General features: G+C 40.3%; 1 protein-coding gene and 1 pseudogene across 8 annotated transcripts in view; both read right to left on the minus strand.

Annotated features, from left to right (window-relative positions):
- Positions 1-15,332, minus strand: part of LOC118712118 (histone demethylase UTY) — a 222,699-nt gene extending 207,367 nt beyond the window's left edge. For 2 of the 8 annotated variants that reach the window (XM_036425612.2, XM_036425610.2), the window contains exons 1-2: positions 14,665-15,327; positions 14,395-14,458 (exon numbers count right to left, since the gene is read on the minus strand). In XM_036425612.2, coding sequence (XP_036281505.1) covers positions 14,395-14,458; positions 14,665-14,813 — 213 coding nt within the window. In that variant the 5' untranslated portion in view covers positions 14,814-15,327. Of the gene's footprint in view, positions 1-14,394; positions 14,459-14,664 lie in introns of all 8 variants that reach the window. The other 6 variants (XR_004985968.2, XR_004985969.2, XM_036425613.2 and 3 more) reach the window with 6 other exon arrangements.
- Positions 15,333-20,514: 5,182 nt separating this feature from the next.
- Positions 20,515-21,233, minus strand: LOC118712120 (annotated as a pseudogene).
- Positions 21,234-21,903: the final 670 nt, after the last annotated feature.

Here is a 21,903-nt window from a genome sequence, read left to right on the forward strand (position 1 = left end):
ACCAGGGACCCCAGCCCTGGTTTTGTCCGAAAAGTCACCCAGTCCAATTAGCATTACACTACTGTAATTATAGACATTCTATACAATAAAGAAATATGCAAAATGACCATCACACCATCACAAAGATGGTGTTGCCCAATCACCTCAGCTCTGCTGGACCAGGCAAACAGCATGGTTGGACCGGCCTGGGGGTGGGAAGGGCGCCTGACACCTGAGTCCCCAGTCCTTTCAGCCCAGCTGGGGGGGTTAGTTAGGGTGACAGGTGCACAGTGCAGGCAGGTCTGAACATTCCACACGCCTGCCATTGGAGTACCTTAGTCCTTTCACAAACCATGAGTTTCCTCAAAAGTTGGTTAACCTTATTAGGACAAAAGCATTCAAAACCTTCATTAAAAAGGGAATTCCAATATTTATAAAAGTTTAGACTAGACAACTCAAGATTATTTCCACTACAACCTTTTATGATTTTGTGGTATTAACATTCTGAATTTACATAGTACCAGCTATATTATATGTAAGCAGATATTATTTAAAGCAGGCGTCTTCAAACTACGGCCCGCGGGCCACATGCGGCCCGCAGAGGAGTCTGATCCGGCCCGCCAGGTTTTTTGGGCAGTGAGCGCAGCCGAGGTGTTACAGTAGGAATTAGTAGTTCATATAGTCCGGCCCTCCAGCTCTCTGAGGGACCGTGATCTGGCCCCCACTTTAAAAAGTTTGAGGACCCCTGATTTAAAGGAATGGCCATTATTATTAAAACAACTCATAAAACCAGTATGTCAAGGAGAATCTGTGTGATTTTCCTAATGGCTGAAGTTAAAGCCCCTAAACTGGCAGTTGGACATCTCCTAAGGGTCCCAGACTGGAAAAGGTCCAGGCTGGGCTGAGGGACACCCTTTCCCATGCACGATTTTTGGCAACCAGACCTCCAGTATATATAAAAAAGGCTAACGTACAAAGTGGCCCCTCAGGAGTTTTATCAGGAGTTCGATCTGATGTGAGCTGACCACCAGGGGATGGGATGGAACAAAAAATGTCCACAGCCAGCAATTGGCAGCTGGGGAAGAAAGGGACCCAGCCAGCAGCAGAAAACCCAATCAGCCCTGATTACCAGAAACGCCTAGGGACCCTACTCATGCCCAAATTTTGTGCACTGGACCTCTAGCAGTTATATATCTGTGGTTCTATTTTATTCATCAATTTATTTTGCTTGTGAGATTATATGGTATTTGTCGTTAGCTTATCCCATCACACCTCTGTTGCTGACACTGCTGGCCACGCAAGCGTCAACTGGCCCTGGTTACTTGAGCCTTAGGCATCCCTGGGCAGCTTGATAGCCACCATCCAAGGCTTGCAGCTGAGGGGCTAAGATGACTGGGGGCTCCAGAGGCAGGCCTTGCCATGTGCCTGCCACCCCAGCAGGACTGAGAGGAATGGGTGCCACCATCTTTGAGGTTATGGCAGTCAATTATCATATTCCCTCCTTACAGTGCCATTTTGTGATAGGGTGATGGTCAATTAGCATATTCCCGCTTTATTAGATAGGATTCTGGAGTATCCTGCCAAATATCTCTCAGAGAATGTATTAAAGAGACCAATGAAGCATGCCCCACACTGGGGATCGAGCCCACAACCCAGGCATATACCCAGACCGGGAATCGACCCTGACCTCCTGGCTCATAGGTCGATGTTCAACCACTGAGCCACACCGGCTGGGCAAGACTTTATATTTTTATCCAATTTTTCCTCCATAGATTCACAAACTATTAATTTTTTTTTTAAACTTATTTCAGGAGGAAGGGAGGAGGAGAAAGAGATAGAAACCTTGATGAGAGAGAAACAATTGACTGCCTTCTGCACGCCCCCTGAAGTTTTAATAATTCTATGAAGCTTCTTTGTAGTAGATATGTAATAAACTCCTCATCCAGACTTCAGAAGAGTTCCCCTTTGCTAGTTAAATTGAAATTCAAAAGGAATTTTCCAAAAACATTATTTTGGGGTTCTATTTTGTAATATTTGAGAAGTGTTAAGTTGTACAGACAGTTAAGTAAATCTCAAAAGCATAGAATAAAGCAAATAATGAAAAAGTAAGATATTTTGCCGGGACCGGTTTGGCTCAATGGATAGAGGGTCGGCTTGGGGACTGAAGGGTCCCGGGTTCAATTCCGGTCAAGGGCATGTACCTTGGTTGCGGGCACATCCCCAGTGGGGGGTGTGCAGGAGGCAGCTGATCAATGACTCTCTCTCATTGATGTTTCTAACTCTCTATCTCTCTCCCTTTCTCTCTGTATAAAAATCAATAAAATATATTTAAAAAAAAAAAAAAGAAAAAGTAAGATATTTTACTTAACCATGATAATTGTATTGTCCAATGTGTATGGGGCGGGTGATTCTTTTAAAGTCCCTGTAAACTTCTGGATTGTGTGGGGGGGGGAAATCATATCATTTGTGATTTGATCTTTATCTGAGTAAAAAAAAAAACTTCCTCTACCAGAAAAAAATTTGATAATTTCAATGGATGTATATCAATATGTTATTGAAAGATCAGCAAAGGAAATATTTTTAAAAGGTTGCAGAAAAAGCCCTTAGATATTAGAGTGGTAACATAGTGACATCTTGTGGTAAGAATTAGCAACAAAATCCCCAAACGTAAAGTTAAGGTAAGGAAGCCAAGTAAAATGAAAACAACAAAAACCTGACTAAATATTTGTTCTTGCACATAAAATGTTTTGTTTTGTTAAAAAAAAAATAATAAAATAAAATAAAATAGACCAATGAATACTTATTTCAAAGATCTAAGAAAAGAAGCAACATCATAAGTATTACTAGAAAATGAAACTAGAGAAGAACATGAGAATTATTCAATCTTTAATTTGTTAAACAAATCTTTATGGGAAACTTTTTTTAAATATATTTTATTGGCCAAAGCAGGTTTGGCTCAGTGGATAGAGCCTCTAAGGGTCCTCAGGTTCGATTCCAATCAATCGATATTTCTGGCTCACTATCTCTCTCCCTTCCTCTCTGTAATTTATTGATTTTTTTTACTGGGGGTGCACCTACAACTGAGGTACATGCCCTTGACCAGAATCAAACCCGGGAACCCTCAGTCTACAGGCCGACACTCCATCCACTGAGCCAAATAGGTTTCAGATTTATGAGAAACTTTTATTTTAAATATATTTTACTGATTTTTTACAGAGAGGAAGAGAGAGGGATAGAGAGTTAGAAACATTGATGAGAGAGAATCACGGATCAGCTGCCTCTTGCACAACCCCCACTGGGGATGTGCCCACAACCAAGGTACATGCCCTTGACCAGAATTGAACCAGGGACCTTTCAGTCCACAGCTGATGCTCTATCCATTGAGCCAATCCGGTTCCGGCTATGAGAAATTTTTAAAGTACTTCATGATTCCCTCCTACACAGATGCCCTAATCCTTGTCCTTTTCTTATATCACTTAGGAGTCTATAAGCACAATATGACAAAAGAAGCCCAGGGCACAAAATTCATGCATGTAGCGAGGGGGTTTCCCTCAGCCTAGCCTTCACCCTCTCCAATCTGGGACCCCTCTCACAATCCAGGACTGCTGGCTACCAACTGCTCGCCTGCCTACCAACCTGATTGCCCCTAACGGCTTCTGCCTGCCAGTCTGATCACCCCCTAATTACCCCCTGCCAGCTTGATTGATGCCTAACTGCTTCACTGCTGCTTGATTGCTCCTAACAGCTCTCCCCTACTGGCCCAATAGCTTCTAATTGCCCTCCCCTGCTGGTCCAGTCACCACTAACTGCCTTCCCTTGCTGGCCTGAATGCTCCCAAATGCCCTCCCCTGCAGGCCTTGTCCCTCCCAACTGTCCTCCCCTGAAGGCCTGATCACCCTCCTTCCCACCCCCTCCCTTACCTTCCCTTGCAGGGCTGTTCATCCACAACTGCACTCTCCTGCCAGCCATCTTGTGGCACCCATCTTGTGTCCATATGGGGGCTGCCATCTTTGACCACTTGGGGGCAAAAATCTTGTGTGTTGGAGTGATGGTCAATTTGCATATTACCTCTTTATTTTATAGGATTATATAGGACTAGAGGCCCAGGGCACAAATTTCCGAATGGGTTGGGTCCAGCTGGATCCAGGCAGATCAGGGATGAGCCTATTGGGAGGAGATGGCAAGAGGTTGGCTGACTGGCCCACACCATTCAGCACCCAATCAGAGTCCAGCTTGATGTGGGGAGGAGCCAAAGGTGATTGGCCAGCATGAACCGTACCAATTTAGTAGAGGGGAGAGGCTGATCAGTGGTGGATCTGGCTGGGGGGAGGGCCTGTGAGTCAATTGGAGTGATGGGGGCCCATCAGGGGCAGATCAGCCAGGGAGAGGGGTCACAGGTTGTTGGCCAGAAGGCCCTATCCCTGATTGGGGTGGGAGGTCGAACCTGGGGTGGGGCTCAGATCCTGTCATTAAACCTTTTACCCCCACCACCCCCACCCCACCGCCGCTTCGCTTTGTCCCACCTCCCTAATCTATCACCAATGAATTTCATGTAACTCACCCACGTCCCTTTCCTGTGATTGCAATGCATAAATATAGAAATGTAACCCGCTATTCTCTGGAGCATTATCTCAATCCGTTGAGGTTCTGCTTCCCGGCACATGTCGACAGTTTTGGCTCAAATAAACTCACAAAAATTCTTTACAGGTTTCAATGGTTTTTTCGTTAACAATTTTTAAAAAATAAGTCTGTTATTTATTTTAATTTGTTTAAGAGACAGAAACAACAATGATGTGAGAAACATGGGTAAGTTGCCTTCCAAGTGCCAGTACCTAAGTGGGTGACCTGACCAGAAAGGGAACCTTAGACCTTTTGGGTACAGGAGAATGCTCCAATAAAGCCATACGTGCCAGACTGATTTCTTTTCTTGGCTTGTACACACAATCTCTTAAAAATGAGTAACAATTGCCCTTTTGTAATAGTCTTTTACATTTAAAGGGAAAACCCCACTTTACAAGGTGAGAATGACTAAATCTTAAGAAACTCTCACCAATGGAAAAGGCCCCAAACTTAAATTTGCCTCACCCACATTTACTAATGAAATAAGGTAGCAACCATACTTGGGTAAAAACTGCTGTTTGAATTTTAACCCCACTATTCTGACATTGATCTTAGCTTACTTGCTTAAACAATAGGGTAGTTACAGGAGATCGACTCCCACAGACTCAGTAGCTTCAGGGGTAGAAACCATAGATAACCATTAGAGATTAACCTCTGAGTTCTGCTTTTGTATTAGGGCAAGATTAGGCCACATTCCAATGTTCCCAGCTTTTAGAATTTAGAAAAAAAGGGAAATTCCTGTGGTTTGAAGCTTTAAAAGGGATTGCCTACACCAGGATCTGTGCGGTCGTGTGGGGCCCACCTGCGTGTGGTGCTCCCGCAGCTGTCCTGGTCAGTTTTTCAATAAACCCTTGCCTGCTTTTTTTAATCAATCTTCAGCCTCCGGTGGTCTTGTTTTGAACCCAGGGTTTGACCCCACAACACTATGATTTCCTTTAACCAGCTTCCCGAGTCCAAAACTTGTTTATTTGTGTTTTTTATTGCCTAAAGCTGGAGATAGCATTCAAGGTAAGGCTTGAGCCAATTGGAAAAGTAACCCAATTTTCAGAGACTATCTCCTATGTAAATATAGAAGGTATATACATGTCATAAAACTCAATCTTTTTTTCATTCTATTTTGTCTTTTATTACATGACAGATCTCAGCTAGAACTGAAAAGGTTAGAGGGAAAATTATTCTTCCTCCTTATTAGTGATTTATGGTTTCAACTTATTAGCCTCAATCTGAGGTCAAAAAATATGCCAATCATTGCTTAAATTCCATTAATAGTCTACAAATACATATGCATGCACAGGACTTAACTTGTCATTTCAAACAGTATTATGGTTCTCTTAACACAAATTAGTCCTCTGGAAACCTCATTTGACAAAATTATTATTTTCACTTAGCATCAGTTGCAAAGAGCTCAAAACATCACAAAAACAAACATCAAAATGAAAATCTTATAATCTATATCTGAAAAAATATCTATTTTAACTTTATAGTCTACCAAATACTAAACTTCATTTTGGTTGAGAGAGGGGTTTATAAATCAATTTTATCACCTAAGTTATAAAAATTCATATCTGGTAAAAGTTTTACTCAGTACATTAAATGACAACAGATTCCCTTAATCTTTTTTCTTTTACTCCTTACCTCAGGATATGTTTTTGTTTTTTAATATATTTTACTGGGAAAAAGGGAGAGGAAGAGTTAGAAATATCCAATCAGCTGCCTCCTGCACACTCTCCAGTGGGGATGTGCCTCCCGCAACCAAGGTGCATCCCCTCAACCTTAATCAGTCCGCAGGCTGATGCTCTAACCACTGAACCAAACCGGTTAGGGCAGGATATGTTTATTGATTTCTAGAGAGAAGAAGAGAAAAAGATATCAGAGAAAAACACCAGTCGCTTCCAATGTGCATGATTGGAAGGAAACCTACAACTGTAAACAAAAAAGGCCACATGATAAGCTTAGGAAAGGCCATGTCAGCCTTGAAAACTCAGAGACATACAAGTAAAGACAAATAATGGTCTGAAATTAAAACTTTTAAATTTAAAAAGTTTATAGTGAGTTGGTAGTCATGTACTAGGCTGGTATCTTCAAAATTTCAATTTTTGTCTTAACTGAACTTAATTCTTTTTGCATTTATATAATGTATCTTTGGAATGTCAGCTCAAAAGGGGTTACTAAAATGGTAATCCCCCCTCTGATTCTCCTGTGCCATTTTGAATCCCCTCTCAGATCCCCGTGTCATTTTAAGTGATCCCCCTCCCCCCACCTTGATACCCCAATTCCTTTTTTTCCCCCTAGAAATGAGCACAAAAAGAAAAAGCTACTCCATGGGAGTACAAGAAAGGAATCGTGGAAGTCTCTTGGGGCCAAAACCTTACTGCTTTCTGCAAAAAAATGCTAAGTATCTGATTGGTCCGACAATGGTGAGCAGAGTATGGTAACCTCACTGAACAGTGGACAAGGGAAATGCGCAAGTGTGGATCAGGTCCGCAACCATTATTTTCCCAGCTGGAAGACCTGATCTGTGAATGGGTTGTTGACAGAAGAGCAAAGACTTTGGTTGTGAATAGAATTGATTCAAGAATTTGCCCTTGCAATGGCACCACAGTTTGACATAGCCCCCGAAGACTTCAAAGCATCACAACACTGGCTGGATAATTTCCTTCAGCGAAGTGAACTGTCTTTAAGAAGATCTACAACATTGTTGAGGTTGAAAGATACTCAAGTTATTAAGCGAGCACTTGCATTCAAGTCCTTTATTGATGATGCTGACTTCTCTAAATACAATCTTTCCAATATGATTGCTATGGATGAAACTGCAGTGTTTATGGGCCAATCATCTCAAACAATAAATGCACATCTCCTTAGTGTGCATTCCCTCCACTGCTTATGAAAGTGCATATGTTTCCTGTATTTTGGCAATTCGTCTGGATGGCACTAAAATCCCACCTTTAATCATTTCTGAGGGCAAGAAGGAAAAGACTGAACGTGTTTTGGGCATTTCTATCTTTGAAACTGAAAAAGCCTGGGCCACACAAGCATTTATAAGGAAGTGGGTCGATTTAATGCTGCCACTTGTTATGCCAGGAAGCCAAAGAGGTCTGCTAGTCTGGGATGCAGCCAGCACTCACCAAGCTAAAGACAGGAAGACATTTCTTCACAAAAGAAAAAATAGATCAGGTAATGATTCCCGCAGGAATGACGGCCTATCTCCAGACTCTTGATATTGCTATAAACAAGCCATTCAAAGACAATTTGCTCATGGAAATTAATGACTACATTGAAAATAGAATGGAGAGAAATCAGCGTGGTAACTTTGTGGAACCTAAACTGCAAGAAGTTGTGATTTGGGCGAAGAATTCATGGGAGAAAATCACTGACAGTTGCATTGCAAATGCACTGCGAGCAGGCTACCTTGACAAGAAGTACTCATTTAAAGACAGTGCTATTGCTAAACGTGAGAGATTTGGTCCACTGATTCTGAAAGAAATGGAGTCACAAGAAATTCACCAGGAAATTCAGGAATTGGATTATTACGATGATGTTCTAGAAGATGATGACATGATTGTCATTGAATAAGTGAGTAAATTCTTAATACTGTAGTATTCACAGTTTGTCTGGTTTGTGTTGACAACCGTACCGTATACAGGTAATAAATTTCCTTTATTTTTGCCGAAACCAGTTTGGCTCAGTGGATAGAGCCTCGGCCTGGGGACTGAAAGGTCCCAGGTTCGATTCCAGGCAAGGGCATGTACCTTGGTTGCAGGCACATCCCCAGTGGGGGGTGTGCAAGAAGCAGCTGATCGATGTTTTTAACTCTCTATCCCTCTCTCTTCCTCTCTGTAAAAAATCAATAAAATATATTTTTTTTAATTTTCCTTTATTTTCATTTAACAATAAATGTGTATCGTATTCTTCTTCATGTAAAAATAAGACATCCCCTGAAAATAAAACCTAGCGCATCTTTGGGAGCAAAAATTAATATAAGACACTGTCTTATTTTCGGGAAACAGGATAGTAACTTGGCATTTTCCAGACCCTTCAGGGTACAAACAATATACCAGGGTGGAGACAACAAATTCCTACATTTTTATTAATTGTTGACAATAGACAGTCCTACACCCATTTATGTAAAAGAAGTTATGTCTATCATTTTACTTTTTATCCAATAATCAAAGTTTCCCCCACCCCCCACCCTTGCTTTGCTTTCTCTCACCTCCCTCATCTATTACCAATAAATTTCATGTAGGCCACTTATGTCTCCTCCTTTGATGGTAATTTACAAAAATAAGTGAAAAACCTCCTATCTTTGAAATATTGTCTCAATCCCTTGAAATTCTGCTTCCCGACAATTGTCAACAGTTTGGCTCAAATAAAATCACAAAAATCCTTCATAGGTTTGAATGTTTCTTATGTTAACACAAACAAGGTATGTTGCCTAACTAGGAATCAAAACCGCTTCTTGGTATATGAGACAACAATCCAACTGAGTCACCTGGCAATGCTCCTTAGTCCTTTTATTTGATTATATAGACCCATTTAATTATTTTTAAACTAAAACTTGAAAGTAACTGTTTATAATCAGGCAGTTCTGAATTGTGTTCTCAAATATGAAAAAACTTTACATAATCTTTCCAATCTTTATAATCAGTATTGTATCAATATTTTGTTGTTACAAAATACCATGTAATGTCATTATGACCTTTTCAAGTAATCCTATATAATAAAAGATTAATATGCAAATAACCATCACTCTGTCACACCCACAAGCCAATCAGAGTGAGTATGCAAATTAACCCAACTAAGATGGCTGTGGCCACAGAGAAAGCAGGAAGGAGGCTTGGGTTTCCCAGGCGATAGAGGAAGCCAAACTTTCCACACACCCTGACCAGCCCAGGCCTCCACTTAAGGCTACAAAGTTTCAATTATAGAAGGTAAATCCCTTGCCACCAAGGAGCCAGCAGGAGGCTTGGCTCCCTTCCAGGCTATAAAGTTTCAATTGTAGGAGATAAATTCCAGATACCGGGGCCTCCACTTGGGTCACCAGGGACATGGCCAACCTTCAAACCCACCACAGACCCTTCACCCAGGTTGCCCTACACACCAAGGGAATCCTGATCCAGAACACCATCAGGACAAACCAGCCAGCCTCTACCTGTGCACCAGGCCTCTATCCTATCTAATAAAAGAGTAATATGCAAATTGACCATCACTCCAACACACAAGATGGCTGCCGCAAGTGATCTAATATCCTGCCCCCATGTGAACACAATATGGCCACCACAAGATGGCCAGCAGGGGAGGGCAGTTGGGGGTGACCAGGCCTGCAGGGGAGGGCATTTAGAGGCAAACAGGCCTGTAGGGGAGCAGTTAGACATCAATCTGGCTGGCAGTGGAGTGGTTAGGGGGGATCAGGCTGACAGGCAGAAGTGATTAGGGGCAATCAGGAAGGTAGGCATGTGAGTAGTTAGGAGCCAGCAGTCCTGGATTGTGAGAGGCTTGTCCGACATCCCTTGATGGGTTCCAGATTGGAGGGTGCAGGCTGAGAGACAACACTCCCCTCCCCCGTGCAGAAATTTAGTGCACCAGGCCCCTAGTATCCTATATAATAAAAGCCTAATATGCTAAGTGTTTGGTCATTCAGTCATCTGTTCATCCAATCAAAGTGTAATATGCTAATGATATGCTAAGGATGTTCAACCGCTCACTATGACATGCACTGACCACCAAGGCAGACAGTAGACTAGTCACCTTGACATATAATGAACACCAGGGGGCAGATACTCTGACCAGTAGGTTAGCTTGCTGCTAGGGTCCAGCTGATCGAGAGGAGCCAGACAGACCATGGAGCCCTCCCCAACTCTCAGACACACCATGGAGCCAACCTACCATGTCCCTCCTCGGCCCCGGTAATGCACCTTTGGGGTCCCTCGGCCTGGCCTGAGCCCACTCACAAGTATACAAATTTTGTGCATTGGGCCTCTCATGTAAACAATAAAACCATGTTGTTTAGAAGACAACTTCCCTAACAAGAAAATACTCTTTTAATCACAAAATTAGTCTTAATTTCCCAAGTAATCAAATATTGAGAGGGTTAACTTGAAACATGCAGGGCAAGCATCCATTGGGAAACAAAATAGGTGGAACATAGGTAAGACACTCTAATCACTAGAACCAACCATACAGAAACTATGTATCTGGACTGAAAGGGAGGCATGGGAAACCAAAGAAGGGCCTGCAACAATAAGGGTACTGACACATAGAAAGAGAAAGTTCAGCATAAAAACACAGAAAGAACATATAGAACCAGGGAAAATTTAGGTCCAAGAATTGTGCAAGAACAATTGAGTTAATCAAGCAGATGAGGACACATATAGATATAAAAGCAGACTTTTAGCAAATATATACTTCTGGACTAAAAGGCTTCAATGGGAAGCCCATGTTTGAGCCACCTCTCCCATGAAGGGTATCTGAATCAGCCTGTAATAAATTTCCACACTTTTGCTTAAATCTTCTAATCCACAGAGCTCTTTCTTGGGTATCATGAGACATGACCTGAGGAAAAAAACCTTGGGGCACTTCAGATTACCGATATGACATTATTTCTATGATTACTTGAACACAACCTTCTTAACTGAAAAGGAGTATATGTTTAAATAACAACAAACAGCCGAGACCGGTTTGGTTCAATGGATAGAGCGTCGGCTTGGGAACTGGGGGGTCCCAGGTTCGATTCCGGTCAAGGGCATGTACCTTGGTTGCGGGCATATCCCCGGTGGGGGGTGTGCAAGAGGCAGCTGGTCGATGACTCTCTCTCATCGATGTTTCTAACTCTCTATCTCTCTCCCTTCCTCTCTGTACAAAATCAATAAAATATATTTTAAAAATAAATAAATAAATAAATAACAACAAACAGAACATATATATAAAATGCAAAATTATCTTTAAAATCACCAAGTGTAACAATATAAAAATCACTTTAAGAAAGGGAAAGGGGAGGGTGGATGAATAATAAAAACACAACACTTCAAGAAACTAAGTTTTTTCCATGTAAGAATTCATATTTAGAAAAATCTATGTTTTAATATATTTTAAACTTCCATTACTCAAAAAGTTTTAACCACTTTCTATACTCTAAAGTTATCCCCAGGGCAGTTGGCTGGAGTGTTAATCTGGTTCAACAAAATAGTTGTGGCTCAATTACTAGTCAGGGCACACACCTAGGTTTTTGTGGTAAACATGTAGGAGATAATTGTTGCAAATTTCTTTCTCATATCAACGTATTGGTTTTTTTCCCCCTCTTCTCTCTCTCATCATGAAAAATATATCTTAAGATGATGATTTCAAAAAATTGAAAGAAAAAGTTTCAGTAACAAATTATTTAGATCAAACTAAAAATTGATAAAGAGCCCTAGATGGTATTCTCAGTGATGAGAGAATTGGCCCCAGCTCCAAAGGTCTCAAGTTCAGATTTCCAGTCAAACACATGTACTAATACCTGGGATGCAGGTACTGGAAGAAACCAATTGATGTGTTTCTCTGATAGTAATCTTTCTCTCTCCCTACGCAACCCCATCTTCTTCCCCTACTCCCACTCTCTATAAAGTGAATGAAAAAAATGTTCTCAGGTGGGAATTAAAAATAAGAATTGATAAAGATACTTCTAAGTAAACAATAAATGGGCATTTTAGCAATAGTTTCTTAAGACTGATTTCTCAGATCTCTAGCATTACATTAAAAAATGTTAACAAAAATGATACTCTAACCAAAACCGGTTTGGCTCAGAGGTAGAGCATAGGTCTGCGAACTGAAAGGTCCCAGGTTGGATTCCGGTCAAGGGCATATACATTGGTTGCAGGCACATCCCCAGTAGGGGGTGTGCAAGAGGCAGCTAGTCGATGTTTCTCTCTCATCAACGTTCCTAGCTCTCTATTTCTCTCCCTTCCTCTCTGTAAAATATCAATAAAAAATATATATTTTTAAAAAATGATACTCTATTTCTTTTATTTTAACCAATCTTATTTATTGATTATAAAGTGAGGGAAAGAGAGAGCACTGGCTAGTCAAGTCACTATGTTAAAGTACTGTCATCTCAATAGCCAAGGTTTTGGTTCAATTCTGGGTCAGGACATATACAAAAAGCAATCAATGAATGCATAGATGAATGAACAGTTAATTTTTCTCTCCCTCAGTTTCTCTAAGTCAATTAAATAGAAGTTTAAAATATACATCCATTTTAAAAAAGAAACAAATACTGGTTGAAAGAATTCATAAGATACAAAGTAATATAATTTGGTAAACTACTATGAATATTTTGTGTGAAATGGAAATAAAAATTAACTTGATTAATTTCATTTAGCTTTGAAACTTTTATGAATTCTTACCTGCTTAGGTCAGTACTCATTAACTGAAAAACTGAAGTGCAATGAACTATTTTGGAGAGTGTGCTAGAAATTTCTCAAATCTCTGCCTCCTATATGTTACCTTTCCACACACCCATCTTTATTGAATTAAAGTTGACATAATATAAAATTGCACATGTTTAACATGCATAACTCAAAGTTTTGGCATATGTGCACATCCATAAACTCATTACCAAATCAAGAAAATACAAATTCAACACCTTCAAAAGTGTTTTCCAGTCCACTTTTACCCTTTTACATTCTCTCTCTTTCTCTCTCTCTTTCTCTCTCTCTCTCTATATATATGTATGTATATGTATGTATTTATGTATGTGTGTATTCCTTTATTTATTTCAGAGAGGATGAGAGATAGAAATCCATGATGAGAAAGATCATGGATTTGCTGCCCCTGCACGCCCCACAATAGAGATCGAACCGACAACTCAGGCATGTGCCCTTGACCAGAATCTAACTGGGACCCTTCAGTTCTGGGGCCAACACTATCCACTGAGCCAAACCATCCAGAGAAATGAGCACATTTTAGATTTATGAATGCTGGTGAGAAGCTTAGAAAGATACAAAATACTACTTACTTATAAATAATAGGTCAATATTTATGAAGCATAAGCAAAGTACTCAGGCAGAAGGTAAGGTCTACTCATATTTATTATGTCCCTGTTTATCTCTTCCCTTGTCTTTTCATTTCTCCTCACACTATTTCCCGCCATCTTGGCCACAGCTGATAGGAGCAGCCATTAATTAAATGGTACAGCCAGAACTTTTCACACTCATAAACAGAAAATCCAGCCATGGTATCCATTAGACACAAGAAACAAGGCACAAGGCGGGGGCGGAGGGGAATAATAATAAAAGTATACTCAAAGCAATGTATGTGTGGCAGGTAGCCCAAAACAAGTAAACAAATCATATAAATTTAATTCAGACACGAACTGATTAAGATACTAGTTAAAAACCGAGCTGTTTACTTGTAAAGTACCTGTAGCTTAATTCACCCAAGAAATGAGACACTGAAACTCATTAAAACGTGTAGTTAAAATTAATCATTGCAGGTGAGAGCAAAAAAAAAAAAAAAGAAGAAAAAAGAAAAAAGAAAAAAAATCACGTGGGGAGAGAGGATAATAGAAGTGAAAATATTGAAAGCAGTTTTTCTGTATTTCAGTTATCTCCTAAGCAAAGTACACTAAAATAACTGTTGAGCCCCAAAGCGTCGCTGTATCTGCCCCTTAAGGTATAAAACAAATTCAATCTAGATTATCCAGTGTGAGATAAGAGCAAAAATATTGTTTTCCCTTTGCAGTCACAATGAGTGACAACTAGCCTTGGGAGCCGAGGAAGCCGAGGCAGGGGCAGACACACAAGGCCCATGCGGTTGCCTTACCTTGCCCAATAGGGTCTTCGTCCTGGCGCCATCTTCGTGAAGCCTCACGAACCCAAAGAGCCGGCTATGAAAAAGAGACACATGAAGCTCGTTATGGTTATATAAAAGCCACTGTCTAGTCCCTTCTAGAGCCCAGATTCCAGTATTTGACGCCTAGAAAGCTCAGAGATCACCCTCCTGTTGCCACCCGATTCAAACCACACTGGAGCTACTCCGGAAAGTGAAGCCAGCCCGTCTAGAGCAGGTTAAGAAAGTGATGGTGGTCGGTACCTGTCCAATCCGCTGAGCACCTCCTCTTCTTCGGCTGTCAAGCTTAAGGAATCCTCCTTGCTCTCGCCGCTCGCTTTTCCCGCCGCCATTTTCTTTCCCTCATCACAGAAAGAGGTGGCAGTAACAAGCGTCACTTCGCAGGATTTCATGGAAAAGCAACAAATTTAAAACTGTCTTAAACTCGCCAACCCTCAGTCTAGCTCTCAAAAAACGCCCCTGCCGCGTGAGACTAACACTACCACTGCCACCGGCGGATCTAACTCCACCGGCGGATCGTAGCAAAAAGAATCGCAAGGTGATGGCGAAAGCAGAGGATGCAAAACTACCAACCTCGGCTACTGGATCACGTCTCAGGATAGGCGGGACTCCAGAAAAGGCGGAAGTTAGCGGGGCAGGGAGGATTTCGTAGAATCACAAACTTCACAACCTCTAGCAAAGTTGTGATTGTGTCAAGGAGCGACCGAAGTTCCCGTGGTGCCTCCCGACCTGAGCAGCCAGGCGCTGCCAATTGACGCGACTGGTTTGTCCCACGTGACCTTTGTTGACTCACGTCAGCTGTAGTACAACCAAACTTGCTAGCTACCGGAGTCCTGCCCACTCAACTAGGGGCATAGAACTGGCAACTGTGAGTGGTAATTGGTTGCTGGACACGTCTGTTATTAAATGGTAGTCACGAAACGAGCTGTTGTTGGTTTTGTTTTGGTTTCGTTTCTTTGTTTTTTTGCTACTTACCTTCGCACCAGAAGGTATCCAGATCCCAGAAGGTATCCAGATCCCAGAAGGTATCCAGAAGGCACGAAAGATGTACGAAGAAAGGAGCGGGGCAGAAGGACGACATCAAGAAGATACTGGAGAGGATTTGAGTTCGGACCTCTTCTACTTGCTCTGCTACTACTAGCAAGCGCCTCGGACCTGCTCTTGTTCCCGTTCCTAATAAACAATGCATAGTACTTAACCTACCCTGTCAAAAGATTTGATACTTTTAGCATCTCTGAAAGTAATGGGCCCATTGCTGACTCTCCCTTTTCCCTCTGCCCCAACCTCAATAACTGAAACAGAAGACGAAAGTTCTTGAAACTTCTGCTCATGTCCTTCTCACAGTCTGAGTTACTGCAACTCTCTTAACTCTCCGCCCCCCCCCCCCCCCGCCGCCCTTTTTTTTCTAACCTTTGTTCCAAATTTTATTCCTAGGCTTCTTCAGCTTAATTACTTACAAAGAATGACTTATGTATAAGCAAAATCATGCTATATCTTTGTGGTCAGTGGTTGAGACTCAATCTATAAACCAGAACTCATGGTTCAGTTCTAGTGGGTAAACATGCCAGAGTTGCAGGTCAATCCCCAAGTATTGGGACAAGTAGGAAGCAGCCCATCAATGATTTCCTCCCCATTGATGTTTCTCTCTCTCCTTTCCCTTTCTCTCTGAAATCAATAAAAATATTACAGATCTGCCCTGACGGGTGTGCCTCGGTGAATAGAGCATCAGCCTGCAGACTGAAGGGTCCGAGGTTCAATTTCCATCAAGGGCATGTATCTTGGTTGCGGGCACATCCCTATTGGGGAGTGTGTAGGAGGCATCTGATGGATGTTTCTCATCGATGTTTCTAACTATACCTCTCCCTCTCTGTATAAAAATAATAAATTAATTTTTAAAAAATATTAGAGATCTATTCCATGTATACATAAAATAAACTCATAGATCTCAAGTACCCCAAATAACTTACTATAGTGGGCTATAGAGTGTAAAGTGATTCTGAGACCAGAGTGTGAGAAGTGCTAACTTATGAAATTAGATAATATGTTGAGTTCAAAGAATAGTAATTGATCAGATATATGGACCAGGCACTGAGAACAAAGTGGTGCAAAAGACTTATTTTATTTTTTAAAATTATGTATTGCTCTGTGTCCTCAGGCAAGTGATGACACTATTCTGGGTCTCAGTTCCCCTTAATAGATGGTGTATAATCCAGGTTACAAACATGCAATCTTAGCAGAGAGGCCTGGAGTCAAATCTGAAAATTATATGTATAGCCCATGGACCTAGACAATAGTGTGATGAAGGCTGGGAATGGGTGGAGGAGGGCAATAGGAAAAAAAAAAAAAAAAAAAAAAAAAAAAAAAAAAAGGAGACATCTGTAATAATCTAAATAATAAAGTTTTAAAATAGCCCTACCAAGGTTTCTCGGTGGTTAAGCATAGACCTATGAAACAGGACCTAGTCAATGGTTCAGTTATTGATCAGGATACATGCCCAGTTTGTAGGTTCAATATGCAGTGTGGGTCATCCAAGAGGCAGCCAACCCATGATTCTTTCTCATCATTAAGTTCTTATCTCTCTTTCCATCTATTTTAAAAAGACTAGAGACTGGGAAATAGAGACTATTTAAATAGTCTAATAGTTTTTGTGTTGCTGAAACTCCCAAATTTGCCATTTTTGACTGATGAGTGCTAAAATTTATTCAATACAAATAGAATCAGTATAATAACTGCATAAGTGAGACATTAGTTCTCTTCAAGCTACATCCAGTTAGGTTTTTTTTTTCTTTTATGTATCCATTTATTCTTGAGGCTTATTTGGAATATCAAGAATACTAAATCTTTATTTAAAGGCCATTCTATGATAGCTGGCTTCTTAGTCACCACTTACATAGCAAATATCTAGCTAGCTAAATATGATATTGTTTTTAAAATAACCCTAAATTTTTATCAGTATTGTTTTGAGACTTTCTTTTTCCAATGTTAAAAATAAAGCCAGCATGAGACAATTGAAATATATTTTTTCTTATTCCTTCCCTCATTGCCCCATGTCAGTTTTTAGGCAATGGAAAAATTAATAAATGATTTCCTCACTTTATTTAATCCCTTCAAACATTCTTGGTGCCAGAGCCAATTGATAGAGACTGGATGCATAAAGAACCCATGGATGAGGAAGAAACTTACAGCTTGACCATGAAATAGTTTTTACATTATTTAATAACTAAAATCTGACATCAACTTATTCTGTTAAGTTGTAGCTTGAGGGAAGGGTCTAAAAATCAACCTACTTACATAGTTTATATTCTTAATCCCCTAGTCTTTATGACATTAGGGTCATTCTTCACTAAACCTAAAAAATATTATGATAAAAATCATGTTAACTGGCTAATTTGGCTGTTCATTGAAGCATCATCCTCTACACCTGTGGTCAGCAAACTGCAGCTCAAGAGTCACATGTGGCTCTTTGGCCCCTTGAGTGTGGCTCTGCCACAACCATTTTTGAAGAAGTGGCATTAGGAGAAGTTAAGTTTAAAAAATGTGGTTCTCAAAAGAAATTTCCATCATTGTATTGTTTATATTTGGCTATGTTGACTAATGGATTTGCTGACCACTGCCCTACACCAAAAAGGTAGTAGATTTTATTTCCAGTGAAGATAATAGCCCAAGTTGCAGTTTTGATCTCTGATTGAAGCTTGTACAGGTGGCAACCAAATGATTAAATATTTCTTTCTCAAAAATCAATAATATAAGGAAAAAATGTTAAATCCCAGTAAAAAAAAAATCAACAATAAGACATATACCCTAGCTTATGTTAATTAATTACATGGCAGTCCCATGTGAATTATGTACATGTTTGAATTGTTCCTTTAAAAGAATTAGAATCCTTAGGAATTTCAAGTCCACATTAAAAAAAAAAATAGGTATCTTTTCTTTTTTTTAATCCTCACTCAAGAATATTTTTTTAGTTGGAAGTAGAAGGGAGGATGGGAGGAAGGGAGTTGGGGAGAGAGAAAGAAAGAGGGACATTTATGTAACACACAGACGGTTGCCTCTGGCACACACCTGACCAGGACAAGATCAAACCTGCAACACAGGAAAATACCTTTGACACCAGGAATTGAACCCTTGATTCCTCCAATCATGGACCAAAACTGTAACCATTGAGCAATACAACACCAGTCAAGGCAGAAATAGGTATTTATTTATATATTATCAAAATTAACTTTATAAATTTTACTTCGAATCCTTTTTCATTATTTGCCCATATAATGTTTGTTTGGCTTGTTTGAAACCATGTGTGTTTTTCTTTTCTTTTTTCTTTTTGAAGAGTTTTTTTGTTTAATACATCTGAAAAGAATGCATATACAAAGAATTGAGACATAAGAAAGCATTGGCTCAACACTAATGAAACTACAAGAATTAGGATTTGGGGAAGGTGGAGAATATTACCTAAACATTTTTTTTAATGTTGGAACTGCAACCAAAATAAAGTTATAAAATCACTATTAACACTTATGAAGAGTCTTCATAAGACTCTCTCCATGGTTTTTATTAAACTAGAGAGCCTCAACTGGCTGCTCCAGGATTCCTTGTGCAAAACAGAAATAAGGGGATTCCCCTGACTGGTCCCCATGTTGTTAAATGTTCTCCCCACTCCCACCCCACCCCTAGCTTCTCAATGAAGCAGGTCTCCATCCTCATAACTTGAAGAGGATGTGAATCATTCCAGACATCTGTCTTCTAGCACCCCTCATTTATACCAGGTCTTCAGCTGTGTTCTATGAACCGTTTCTTACACTATTAAGCTGTACATCTAGGCTAAGCATGTAAGACAATGACTGACAAGGAAAAAATGTTTTTTAAAATTATGTTCTTAACCCATTTGGTATATTTCAAAAGGTGCAATACTTTTCTTCATTTGTCAGTGAAAGAAGTTAGACATTAACTTTAAAAAAATCAGCAAATGGCCGAACCCAGTTTGGCTCAGTGGTAGAGCATCGGTCTGCAGACTGAAGGGTCCCAGGTTCGATTCCAGTCAACGTTGGTTGCGGACACATCCCTGGTGGAGGATGTGCAGGAGGCGGCTGGTCGATGTTTCTCTCTCTTCGATGTTTCTGGCTCTCTATCCCTCTACCTTCCTCTATGTAAAAAATCAATAAAATATATTTATAAAAAAATAAAATCAGCAAACGGCTAATCAATTTTCCTGAAAGTCAGTCACGTACATAGTGCATCCTAGACAAGGAGGGGCGAGACAGGTTCCACCCACTTGCATGAGTTTCATCAAATACTGAACCTACTCGAGGATGGAGAGAAAAGGCAACTTTCAAAAAGGAGTATGTTATTAAACGAGGCATTTACTGTGCTCCTTCCTAAGAGCACCGGTGGGGGACATGCTTTCTAAAGTAGATCTGGGAAGAGGAATGTGGAGTCACTCCATCCTCCTCACCTAAAGGGCTGTCCAAAGGTTAAAAGATTTTTTTTAAAATGACAAAATAAAAACAAACTCCACATATACACCCCTCCCCTCCCACCACGCACACACACAAAAAATATATATATATACTAGATGTCTCAGATCACTCTCCAGAGTGGAACCCGGGAGCAGCTTCAACAACCCAAATTAATCTGTTACAGAGTCATCAAAAGCATGCCTTGCTTTTATTTATTTTTTTAAAATATATCTTATTGATTTTTTACAGAGAGGAAGGGAGAGAGATAGAGAGCCAGAAATGTCGATGAGAGAGAAATATCCACCAGCTGCCTTCTGCACACCCCACACTGGGGATGTGCCCACAACCAATGTACATGCCCCTGACCGGAATCGAACCTGGGACCCGTCAGTCCGCAGACCGACACTCTACTGCTGAGCCAAACCGGTCTCAGCCATGCCTTGCTTTTAAACAAAACAAAAAACAAAACAAAAACTAGTACTGATCACTTTTCTGACAATCACATTTACTCAAAATTAACTAGTATGGAGGGGGAAAGGGACCATATCTATGGGTCTTGTTTCACACGAGTGCATATGGGTAGGTGCAGGGCATTTGTCATTACTGCGAAAACGGATTTTAAATTTTAATCTTTAGTTTGATTTAAACATTGCTTTTAGTATGATGCCAAAACCAGCTGTGCAGAAAGAACTCTAGAGAGATGTTCATAGCAGCACACACCTGCAGCTCTTCTTTCGTTCTGGAGGCTCCAGGCAGCCAATATTGCTTCGTGAAATACATTCTTTAGGCCTTTCTGTGTGAGTGCAGAACACTCCACATACTTCACAGCCTTCAGATCACGGGCCAGCTTTTCAGCAGTCTCTGGAGTGATAGGTTTCTGTTTGTTCTTGGCAAATTTCTCAATCGTAGAAGGGTCATCTCTGAGATCAATTTGGGTCCCAACAAGCAAGAAAGGAGTCCTTGGACAGTGATGAGTTATCTCAGGCACCCACTTTCACATTTTCAAATGACAATGGAGAGACCACTGAAAAACAGACTAGAAATACATCTGTTTGTGGATAACTCAGCAGTCGTAATCTGTCATAATACTCTTGCCCTGCAATATCCAAAAGTCCAAGAGTATATGGCTCTCCACCAATCATAACTGTGACTGCATGGTTGTCAAAAACAGTTGGTACATACTCAGATGGAAATTTGTTTGTTGTGTAGGATATCAGAAGACATGTTTTACCAACAGCACCATCACCCACAATGACACACTTAATTGTCTGCATTGCTGAAACAGTTTTATATCCACTTTAAATATTTCAAATCCAATGATGACCTCAGCCTCTCCACTGGGGCATTGGCAGCACTGCCCATGGTTTTTTTTTGTTTTTTTTTTTTCATGGGTGTCTTGCTGTTAGCATTACAAATAATTTTCTAGATGTAATTTACTTTCAGGATATTTTTCGTTACATGATATTCTTCTATCCCCACTCTTTTTATTTAAATGTTAGGAGACTTTTGAAAACTTTATAATGTAATCTTGATAGCTTTTAAATTTTAATTTTTGCACTATAATATGACTACTTTAGGTTTATTATATGTTATGCAATTTTATCATGAGATGTACTACCAATAAAAATTTTAGTTAACACTTTAGGAAGAATTTTTTGTCCAGTACAATTAATTTTTCTAGAATATGTGCTTATTTCAATTAGCCAATTTAAATTAGCCTGAAAACTTGTCTACTATTTTACTGTCAAATTTATTACTCTAACAATAATCTTACCCTGTATGTATTAGTGGAAATGATAATTTGCCTTCTTGAGTAGGCCCTGAGCATTCCTGGTGGTAAGCTGGATTTAGATATCAAAACCCACTTGCCCACACAATGATACAATTCAAACAAATCTTGTTGTAGTGAAAGGGCAGCTGGTGTCAGCCAAGTCCCATTCTGTTACCCAGATCCCTATTTGAGCTGGGCAGAGGAAGTTAAGCAGCCATGGGGACAGGAGACTTCCCTCAGAAGGGGCAAGGGTTCAGG

Source organism: Pipistrellus kuhlii, unplaced genomic scaffold, assembly GCF_014108245.1.
Source record: "Pipistrellus kuhlii isolate mPipKuh1 unplaced genomic scaffold, mPipKuh1.p scaffold_m20_p_83, whole genome shotgun sequence".
Lineage (NCBI taxonomy): Eukaryota > Metazoa > Chordata > Mammalia > Chiroptera > Vespertilionidae > Pipistrellus > Pipistrellus kuhlii.